The sequence below is a fragment of the Sinocyclocheilus grahami genome, unplaced genomic scaffold, assembly GCF_001515645.1.
Source record: "Sinocyclocheilus grahami isolate Dianchi unplaced genomic scaffold, SAMN03320097.WGS_v1.1 scaffold420.1, whole genome shotgun sequence".
NCBI classification, from domain to species: domain Eukaryota; kingdom Metazoa; phylum Chordata; class Actinopteri; order Cypriniformes; family Cyprinidae; genus Sinocyclocheilus; species Sinocyclocheilus grahami.
Window position 1 is genome coordinate 780,757 of NW_015505599.1, and position 11,905 is coordinate 792,661.

Consider the following 11,905-nt stretch of genomic DNA (forward strand, 5'->3'; position numbering starts at 1 on the left):
AAGTCAGTAATAAAATAAGAACAAATAAAAAAATAGCAAACAACAGCACAAATAAATGCAATAGAATAAAGAGAGCTATGAAACTAAGTTTTTCAGGTTAAGTAAGTTTTTATTCAGGTAAGAAATACTACAGAAATGAAAAAAATAAAATTTGATTACTTTAATTTCTGTAGTCTTCATTGTAAAAATTAAATACAGATTAATGCTTACCATTAAAGTTATAAAACGTATTCAGTCAAGAGCAGAACATTTTTTTTTTGTCTTTCTTTTGTTCTTTGATTAACATGACAGCAGCAGGAATATTGGACTGCGGTCCCTTTAAGAGTTTATCTCCAGACCCAATATACTGTTACACAACATGCGTTCTCTTTCTCAACTATTTAACGTTCCAAAACTGACTGTGTTTAACTGGATACTATGTATTTGAACGTTTTAGCGCAGTTAGCCACTCATTTTGGTATTTGTAGCTCACAAGCTGTTTGAGACTAATATAGATCAGTGGTGGTGCGTGCGCTTTTGATATAAGCGCGTAATACAAGTACTATTTAACCGGAGCGAATGAGACGTGTGTGAGAGAGAAGGGGTGGTCGGAGAGAAGAGAGTGAGAATGCGCGGCTGACGTTATTGCCTGTGCCGCTGGTAACAAAACAGATCGGCTCGAAATCGGAAAAAAGTGAGACTGACCGACCGATCACTGATCCGGGCCGATCATGAGGAAAATTCGTCCGATTCCGATCCCTGGCCGATCGATCGGTGCATCTCTAATTATTTACATTTATCAAATGACAAAAGTGACGGTACCATTTACTATTTAAAATCTAAATGCACAGGAACAAGTCGTACCAGTGTGAGTGAGGCTGTGTCGCTCCAAGTGGTAGCGCTGAATAAATCTCATGTCACACACGGCACAAGCAAACGGCTTTTCTCCTGTGATAAAGGCAGACATTTGAGTGAAAAACAGTGAAACACACCAACATATCATCCCAATCTAACATGATAAATATGTGTGAATAAAAAGTGGATCATTTTTGTACCGTATAGAATTTTAGCACATATATTAACGTGCTGTATAGTATATTAATAGCATATACTGTATGTACACCTCTTTACAAGAGTCAATACAGCTGTAATATTCATACCAGTATGAATGAGAATGTGTCTCTTCAGGTGGTATCCACTCCTGAAGGCCCCGTAGCAGTGATCACAGATAAAGTTCTTCTGGACTTTTGAAAGTGGACAATTTCCATTTTCATCCACAACCGCCTACCAGGAAAATGAACGGAAGACATTTTAATCAAACTGATCGCACTTTTCAATGGACTGGAATTTGCAATGTTCAAAAAGGAAACAGAAGAACCATAGAATTATCTAAAAAAATTATCCATACACTATATTCCAGATCTTCTGAAGCTACAAAACAGCTTTGTGTGAGGAACAGGCTGAAATGTACTCACTCACATTCTTAAAGGGTTAGTTCACCCAAAAATGAAAATTAGCCCATAAATTACTCACCCTCAAGTCATCCTAGGTGTATGTGACTTTCTTCTTTCAGACGAATCCAGTCGGAGTTATATTAAAAATGGTCTTTGATCTTTCAAGCTGTTTCATGGCACTCAGCAGGTGTTGCATGCTTCAGTCCAAAAGAAGTTAAATAAAAAGCCCCCATCCATTAAAAAAAAAACTGTCTCACACGGCTCCGGAGGGTGAACAAAGGCCTCCTGTAGCAAATCTATGCATTTTTGTAAGAAAAATATGCATATTCAAAACGTAATAATCACTTTAATGTAGCTTGCGCCAACAGTTGTAAACGGAAGCTGTTCCGGGCGGATGATTGTCTTGAATATGGATATTTTTCTTACAAAAACACATCGATTAGCTACAGGAGGCTTTTGTTCACCCCCCGGAGCCGTGTGAGACACTTTTTTTTTATGGATGGGCGCTTTTTATTTTATTTATTTTATTTTGGACTGATGCATGCAACACCCGCTGAGTGGCATGAAACAACTTGAAAAGATCAAAGATAATTTTTTATATAACTCCGACTGGATTCGTCTGAAAGAAGAAAGTCACATACACCTAGGATGACTTGAGGGTGAGTAATTTATGGGCTAATTTTAATTTTTGGGTGAACCAACCCTTTAAATAAGTAACAACTTTTAATACAATGTTCCTTTTTAAAAAAAGGCAACTTTTTTTTGCATCCCTACTACTATTGCATGATTATTCCGTAAGAACCTATATCACTGAGAGTTTATTATACATCTTATTTTTCAGTTTTAAATACATCATAGGCACGCATCACAAAACCACGTATTCCAGTTAGAAAATTAAAAATCAGTTGACAGTCACCCACAAGAGAAATCAAGTCACAGAGCAGCAGCAAATATCACTGCATGTCAACTATGTAACATTGCTTTTTGAATGTCTTTTTTTGCGTATTACTCAATGCCGAGTAATGCACAGTATCATTATAATGGTCTAGGTCATTCTAATGCTGTATAACTTTCTTTATTGAACAGACAGAGAAGAAGAACACATTTTATGAAAGCCAGAGGCGATCCAAAACAAAACTGGACCACATTAACTTTTATTATATAAGAAACACACACACTCTTAAGGCCCGTTCACACCAAGGACGATAACTAAAGATAACGATAAAGATATACAGTGGGGCAAAAAAGTATTTAGTCAGCCACCAATTGTGCAAGTTCTCCCACTTAACTGGTGTGGACGCTAATATCTTTAACTTTATAGTTGTCTTTAAATTTATCGTTCTTGGTGTGAACTGGGCTTTAAAATGGTATGTTCTTTCATGTTTCACTAAATAAAGAAATGCATACAGGTTTTGAATAACATGAAAGTGACAATTTCAATTTCTGGGTGAGCTATTACGTTAAATGCACATAGCAAAAAAAGCCATGCATACACATGACTCACACACAACAGAAAAACCTAACAATAAATACCATACATAAAAGAACCAAAACTTCACAAGAAGCAGATCTGCTTCATTCCCAAAAATCAAAGCCAGTAGATACTGGTGCTGTGAAAACACAATAACAGTTATTGTGCTACAGCGTTCCCCTCCCTTTACAGACCGCCCCACCCACCGACCAAAACCAGCCATCTCCTCCCCCACAACAACACAAACACACCATTACCACACAGGAACAGCCTGTTTAAATGCGTGCAATGTCACATCAGAAGAAATATATAACCCTCTCATACGACCAAATAACACTGAAAATCTCAAATGTCTCACAGAAAGCAGTGTATTCAAACAAACTTTGCGTGATAAGTGGCCGACTGGCAATCCATTCACAGGGCTGTGACACATTACACCCCCACACTGACCTTCCCTGCTTGCCCGTCCTGCTCTCTCACTTTGGAGGGTGTTCCCGACTTCCTGTTCTTTTTCTTCAGCTGCATGTCTTCATTGGGTCTCATTTCCTTCTCATCCAGCAGTCGGGGAGCTGTAAAATCAGCCTCCTTCCGCAGAAGCTACAGACACACAAACACATAAATCACAAGTGTTTGTAAACCTACACCACCACCTCTGCGTTTTAATATAACACTATAAAATAAACACATTTTTGCAATAATCTTTTACCAACAAAGTGAATGAATGCATCTAAGTTTTTATTCTGAGCCAATAATTACAGGCTTATATGTAGAGGTCAAGTTTTTTAATAACAGAAGGCAATACTAATAACTGGGTAGTTGATACAACATTTTAGCTTTTGAACCTATAGCCTATCTGGGTGCTATAACTGATCAGCATTTCTTTCTATTTCTAACCTGATATTTGCCTTCAACAGTTCATTTTAAATGGCCCTTCTGTGCGAGAAGAGTAAAAACGAACAATATTCAATGTAGTATTTTAAACAATTTGAGATTATTAAAGACCCACGTGTAATTATTAACAAAATAAAGATAAAATAATTAGCAAAATGCTAGTTTCAGATGAAATATAGAGTGTCACATTGTAGGACATGTCCGACATTACTGAATTTAAATGGTTACTTATTTTACACACTTTTTAAACAAAATCACTGCTTAAAAACAGAAAATCATGCATTATACACTGCCAAATCAGAATCACTACACTTCATTCACATTTATTCATTTAGCAGAAGCTTTCATCCAAAGCAACCTACAAATTAGGACAATAAAAGAGGACAAGAGCAGTTCTGTAATATGTAAAGATGTCTCTTTGGCGTTTCTCGAAAATTAGTTATCAGTTTTTTCAGATGGCACAAATAAACAATTTAACCAAAATGACTAATTTGCAACTAATCACAAATCTATTTTTTGTAAGTGTGACCTGCCGATACCAATTTTCTTTCTTACGAACTATAATTGACAGCATATACAAACAAAAATCTATTCTTTTTTTTTCCAATGCAAAAAATATTAACATAATTAAAGAAATGATTAAACATTACAATTCCCCCAGTGAAAAGTTACAGATGTCCTCTCAATTAAACAACTCTCAAAATAAAGTGCTCTGTGACTAGAAAGAGGTAGAAATAATTAAATGAAAATGAGCTGCTGTATATAACCAAACAGATGTCATTTCCCACTATGTATATAAATGGTCATTTTTTTTCCCCTAACTATATTAAATGTGTCATCTTTCGCTTCAAATTTGTACATTGTTTCAAATGATTCAGTTCAGCATTTGAAGCATTAGATATATTTACACAGACTGTTTGATGAAGCTGAGGTGACGTAAAAACATTTACACTAATTTACATTAATTTTATAAGATAAATGTTTTAAAATTAATGTTTTTTGAACATACAAATAAGAAATGTTGTGAAAAATGCTATGATGCTTTTAAATATGACACCAAACCACCAGTAGGTGGAGACAAATGACTGTTTTAAATGAATGAGTCATTTAGTCATTCATTCAACCGATTCCTTCAAAAGGCTGATTCATTCAGAAATGAGGCAAGTAACTGTCTTTATGAATGGGCCACCGAATCATTGACTAACTCGATTTGTAAAAAAAAAACGTGTATTCATTCAGTAACGAAACACCGCTGCATTGCTCTGAGACAACAGTACTGATGTGGCTTTGATTGGAACTATTTTCATCAGTGAAATTGAGCAAAAACAGTCAATATTGTGTCTAAAATGTAAGTCAGTTAATTTGAACTTCTTGTTTATTGAACTACTATTGTATAAAATCAATGTTGTAATCGTGTTAATATTCGTGGAAACATCTTGGTTGTGTAATGTTGCTTATCTATATCATATACCGTATTGACCCAAATATAAGACGATGTTTTTTTCTTGGAAATACATCTGAAAAAACGCGGTCTTCTTATATTCAGGCTCTAGACTTTGACATGTCAATAATACACCCACAACAATAGGTGGCGCCAAATACGCATAAAACAAGTGTGCCATGAAATACGTAATGTAATGCGTGTTGTAAAGATCGCGAGTAAAAATAAAAGAAAAAGAAAAGCTTACAGCTGCATGCGTCGTGACTGTCACGTTAGCCTGATGGGACCAAACTCCCTTTGTGATTTTAAAACGTAAGACTACCCAGATTTGAAGACTACGGTAAGATTTAACTTCTACTGTTAATTAGATTTTGGTAAGCTACTATTAGATGGATAGCCTAAATGTCCTAATTCAGATGGGCTACCTGTTTTTTCAAAAAGTGTAAATTTTTTAAATGTGATTGTTGGTACATTTGACCAGTTTTTACCATACTTTCAAAACAAAAATTAAAATAGGAAAAATATGCAATATGAAAATAATTGAAGACAAAATGTGTTTTACTAAGAAAAGACAAGACTTGGTTTTTAAAAAGCCTTTTTCCAAAAGGTACATCTGGAAAAAGGGGGGTCGTCTTATAATCAGGGTTGTCTTATATTCGGGCCAATATGGTATTATAAGTAACTTTTTTACTGGAGTATGCAACTTTCTGTGTGTGCTGTTGCACTCATTTGTTATGATTTCTGCATGAGTCTCTCTCGCTCACATCAGACAGGCTTTTCAAGCCTCAACTGGCAGGACAATTTAAAACTAGAATCAGAATCATTCTAGTGCGAAAGTTATTGGTGGCCAAGTTTCAGTGCTTCCCTGGTTATTTAATTGATGTTTTAATCAGGCTAATTGTCTGGTCAGGCAAGTAAAATTCTCTCTCATTTGCCCATTTAAAAATCGACCTGTCCCAGACGAGCGTTAATCGAGCCCTGTGGTTCCCCCATGGTTTACTGTGGCCCTATACGAATTACAAATTGTGAACTTTGTGTCTTCTTCATTCACAGTGAATGAAATTCCACGCCAATTAACACGTGGATGCGAGTATAACGTCAAAATGGAAATGCGTAAAATTGGCTAATTCCGATCCCTGGTCGATCAGTGCATCTCTGAAATCTATTGCTTGAAGGTGTCTCCTAACCAGTGGAGGGCAGGTCATGCTCATTGGTAAGACCATGTGTCCTTGCGTCCCACGGTCCTGTGCATCCCTCTGGGCTGAACCGTGGCCTGAAGCCGGACCCAAGGGCGACATCATTTTCTTAGGAGCAGCGATGGAACTGGCCTGCATCAGAGCCATGCTGGACAGCACCGCTTCACATCCCAACAGCCCTGCCTTTAAAAACAATATCAAGACAAAGAATGAGCTGTTGTTGCTGGAAGTGTAAACTTTATGTGGTAATCAGAAGGGATGTAACGATTTACTCAACTTGATTCGATTCGATTCACGATTTTGATTTCACAATTTGATTTGTGAAATCAAATGAGATATAAGACAAATTATAATTAAATGTGTCCTTTTATTATTGCTTGGACAAAATGCAGCACGTTTCTTTGTGAAATTGAAATATAACACTATATTAATACACTAATATAACACTTGCATATTACTGCTCTTTTGTTGGTTTTGATTGCTTCTATTGTCCTCATTTGTAAGTCGCTTTGGATAAAAGCGTCTGCTAAATGACAAAATTTTAATATAATGTAAATGTAAATAACAAAACTAAATTGAAATTTTAAAACAAATCCCAAATCAAATAAATAACACAAATAAAATAAATATCTTCATATAAACAAAATAAGGCTTTGTCTGTGCTCTTTCCATTTAAAATGAGGCAACCACTGCATTTTAATCATGATCCAAACAAAGATGCTGCACACATGCAACATGAGCAGTTTTTAATCTAAATTAGATTGTATCATTTTGAAATTTGAAGCAAAAACAGAATGGTTTGACTTCAGTTTTGTGAAACTACACATAAAAATATCTGCAGAAACCGAAACAGCAGACGAGCTGAATGAGATGCAGATGCACTCTCTGCCAGCAGGTGGCGCTTAAAGCATTTCCTTGGTTTCCGCTGTAAACAAAGCAGCGCTGCACTTATGAACTTTAATATGCATTATACAGAAGCAAGAGGAAAAGAAAAAATACTATCTAACCTTTTCTAAAGACAGTAAGTTCCCCTCAGACATACATTCATATAAACTCCTACCCCTTAATGAATCGCGATTTGTTTAGCATCTCAACCGATTTTGAATCGTCACATATTTTAATCCAATTCAACCAGCTCGCGGTTAATCGTTACATCCCTAGTAATCAGCACTAATGGATTTGGGACTAGAATTAAAGCGAAAATCCAAAATTTAATAACCCAATAGAGGAAAATAACATACATGTCCTAAAGTGTGAAACATGTAGAGAACTAACCCATTTCATGTGGTCCCGGACCGAGCTGCCGGGTATGTGTGACATGGTGGTGGACAGCGGTTGAGAGACAGACGAGATGTGTAGATGAGACGTCAGTTTGGACCAAGCGTCACGCAAGTCTCACCGAACTCTATCATGGGCCAGCAATGTCTTTTCTTTACAGTGAGAAAGATGAATTAGAGTAGAAACATGAGACATTCAGAAAGCAAATACAGCAAGTGTTGTAAGACTGATCAGGTTGGGCATTACAACAATTACAGGCATTCATCCACTGGAGGCAGCACTTAAACCCATAAATTGCAAAGAATTTGCAAGGCCTAAAATTCGAACTTTGTGTGACGTAAATTTTAGAAGACGTTGATTACATAACAACCCTCTACGCACACCTTGGCAATATAATCGCCATTGGCTAGTAATTTTTTTTGTTTACTCGCCAGACTGATATACTATTTTACATACACACACACACGTTTACTAAGCTATCTAAATTGGGACATTACATAGACTTCTATTGTTTTTATATACAGATAGTTTTACACTTTTTAACCTAAACCCACCCCTAACCCTACCCCTCACAGAAAACTTTCTGCATTTTTACAATTTCAAAAGTAAAAAAAAAAAACTTTGTTTACTTTATTTTTATAACAGTTTTACAAATGAGGACATCCACAAATTGAGGTTTTTGCCGATTTTGTCAGGTTTTGCTCACTTTTGGGTACAAATTTATCCCCAAAATATGGTTAAATAGATATTATGATATTATGATAATTAAGCACTATTTAATGGTAGAACTATAGTGATTAGAACTAAAACTTGGTAACCATGAATGAATGCATATTTGTCATTTTAACTGAACTTAGGACTGGTGGTGGTGTTTAAGATACTGTTGGACATAGGTAATAGAAATTATTATTAAAAGATACTACTACTACTACTACTATCTGCTGGGTTCATGAATATTAATCACGTTGTCAGCGTTCGCTCGAACTGATTTGCTGAAATCAAAACAGGGACGGTAATAGATGAGCGCCAGCCAATGAGAGCTGTTCGCGCAGCAGCTCCGCCCACTGCCGAGAAACCGGCATATCTGCTGCTTGTTCTTAAAAGCGGAATAATTCTAAATGAACTCTGTTATTTTGACAGGAAAATACAACAAAGAATATGGTTTACATGTAGCGCGTCGATTCAGCGTGGTATGCAAGACTCTCGCTCTCTCTCTTTGCATGTGTGAGAAACACAGCGCTATCAGTAAAGTGACGGCGAGTCGTGCGCCTTCACTCTAGTTTACGGTACGTCAAATACAGGTGCGCTGCGTGCTACATACTGCGCATCCATTGAGTACATGACATGATCATGTATCAGCGCATCCAAATAGTACAGATCGCTTGACGGAGAGCGAAACTCTCAAGCGCTCAGTCAGCGTGTTGAACGCCTCTCACACACATACTATTATTAGACAATGGCTAATGTTAGACATTATTTAGTCGCCCAGAGTAAGATTTAGTCACATATGCGAGTGATTTACTCGCAATGTAGAGGGTTGAGTGCATAAATGCGCACTAGACTGAGCTTGTGTCGTGATGATGTTCTTTGATAATGTAATGTTCGTTGCTCGTTTTCTGTAGCTGCTTTTTGAATAACTGAGGAAATGCAAGCATTATAATTAGTAACTTACGATGTTTCTATTAATTTGTTATCATGTTAAATACAAATTCAGTCATGTTAAAAACATTTGGCTGCTTTTAGCCTTGCGCTGGAGTTGGTTCACTTTCCCGCAATGAAACTAAGTAAATAATTTACATAAATTAGCACGATAATATCGTGTATCGGCGATCTCACAGGCTGACACAGATAGACCTATGAAACTAAACAATGTAGATTTACACTAACCTTAAGCTCAAAGCCGATGTTAGCAAAATGTTTCAAATAAATAATGCAAGTGCATTTCCAATTACAGTCAGCCCTAGACATTCCCACAGTCCATATTTCTGTGCTTTCAGTGGTGTTCATACAGAATTGTTTTCTCTTTATTTATTTTTTTCCTATAACCAAACTGAAACTTTTGGGAAACCTGAGCTTTTTGATAGAGTAGAAAGAGTTGTGGTAATTATTCTTTAAAAAGAATTTAGAAAGTTGTGGTAATTATTTTTTAGAAAGAGTTGTGGTAATTATTCAATGGTAAGATTAATTGACTAAAATAATCACTAGATTTGTTGGGGGAAAAAAAGATTGTAAGATTAACCGACGTAGCAGAAAAATAGATAGATTAATCGATTAACCAAAGGCCACTGTTTCGGTCGAAGCAACCATAGAGGTTCACATTTTTGAGTGTTTGTTTAAAGAAGTTAAAAGATCTCAACAACTCTAATGCACAACAGAGAAGAAGCGCAGACACTAGTCAAAGAAAATACTTTTAGTTTGTGCGCATTGACCATATGATTTTGCACATGCGATCAAATGGACTACTTTGAAAAGCTATGCATCTGCCCGTACACATATGCTAAATATTTAGATAAATACCAATGTATACGTTGGCTTAAATGAAAATTACCAAATAGATATTTCTGACTTGAAATTTTAATTGGAAGAAGCATTTTGAAGCTCCTGCAAAATGCCAATAAACACACACCTGGACTGCAAATTCAATTTATGTGCGAAACTGCTATGTATCTGTAACTAACTAGCAGCAGAATAACTCAGTGTATAATTGATAAAATTCCCCTATTTATTGACAAATAGTGTCTTATACTGTTAGTGTCACCATTTTATAAAAGCAACAATCCATGCAGCGCAATGTTACAGTAGGGCCTTTCGCACCGCTTTAGTTCCAGAACTAAATGGACAGTACTAAAGTACTGGGATGATTTTGCACGAACTATTTCCCAGTACTATTTAAAGGGTTGCATTCGCACCGACAGTGTGTACTTGGAACCGTTCGACAGCGACGTCATTTGTGCGCGGCGTTCAACAATGAAAACAAAGAAAAACAACATTAACAACAGGAGGATGGAGGACGCTGTGATTGGAGCTGTGTTTTTGTTGTGTCTTGCGGGTTTCACAATAATGGACATGGAAAGTCGACGTATACGTAAAGCGATTGAAAGAACGGAGAGGAGGACTGAGAATCTCCAACGACAACTGGCAGTGCTACATTTGCTACAAGTGCCTGCACTTCAGCGTCCGTCCATCTATCGCTGTTCTCCATACTTGCGAAATAAGTTGACACAATGTTTACAGTATGTTTACACGGCGTTTTAAATCATGGCGGGTGAGGGAGTTTTCATACGCGTTTGGCCAATCAGTGTCTACTTGCGTCACGATTAGTACCAGTTGTGCTGGTTAGACCCTGCTCCGGAGTAGGAGCTAATTTGGTTCTCGAAAAAGGCAGTCCAGTACTAAAATCGCTCCCAGTTCCGGCGGTGCGAACACGGCAAAAAGTGGGTAGTTCCACAATTAGTTCTGGTACTATGAAAAGGTTCCCGCGGTGCAAAAGGCCCTAGTGATTTTCCCAAATTCATGTTCAGTGCTGTCCTGGATCATTGCTTTAGCTTCAGTCGTCTAAAATGTTAAATATCTGTTTCTAGCAGTAGCTATACAAGGTTAACTCCCATACAAATGTATTAAATAAATTCAAAACAAATTAAAGACATCTTTGTAGGATTTTAAGTCAAATCCTGTTTGACTAGTACAGTGTTTCCCAACCGGGGTGCAGTGTAAAAAATCCTTTTTTAATATTTTTAAATAGCTAAAATGCTCAAAAAAAGCAGCTATTATATAATATCCATTTCTGATGTCGCCAATAATTAGAGATGCACTGAAATTCCGGCTGCCGAAAATTTGTTCACCACTCAGGTTTCACTTTCACGTGGTGTGACGCTCTGCGTATTATCCGCTCTATGCGTGTGTGCGCTCCACTCAGTCGCTCCACTCGTATGCCGTTCATGCGAATTGGAACAGCAAAGTCCACTCAAAAATTGAGCCGACAGGAAACATCGATGTAGTACAGTATTGTTTCTGTCTGCAATAGCCCTACTGTGCTGTAACAAGGTTTGGTAAATGGGCAACTCAGGTAACGCTGCTCTCTCACTCATTGATCTGCTAACCGTTATGCTCACGTGTCCTCTGATAATAATAGCTTTCTAGGATTAAACATTATTTGGATAATTGGTAAAAAAAAAAAAAATATATATATATATAT

The 11,905-nt window shown here is 36.8% G+C and overlaps 1 protein-coding gene across 12 annotated transcripts in view; it reads right to left on the reverse strand.

Annotated features, from left to right (window-relative positions):
- Positions 1-11,905, reverse strand: part of LOC107551334 (gastrula zinc finger protein XlCGF46.1-like) — a 43,884-nt gene that overhangs the window by 29,012 nt on the left and 2,967 nt on the right. For 11 of the 12 annotated variants that reach the window (XM_016232904.1, XM_016232903.1, XM_016232901.1 and 8 more), the window contains exons 2-6: positions 7,708-7,862; positions 6,424-6,615; positions 3,355-3,501; positions 1,140-1,263; positions 844-927 (exon numbers count right to left, since the gene is read on the reverse strand). In XM_016232904.1, the coding sequence (XP_016088390.1) occupies positions 844-927; positions 1,140-1,263; positions 3,355-3,501; positions 6,424-6,615; positions 7,708-7,752 (592 nt within the window). In that variant the 5' untranslated portion in view covers positions 7,753-7,862. The remainder of the gene's footprint in view (positions 1-843; positions 928-1,139; positions 1,264-3,354; positions 3,502-6,423; positions 6,616-7,707; positions 7,863-11,905) is intronic. The other variant, XM_016232908.1, reaches the window with a different exon arrangement.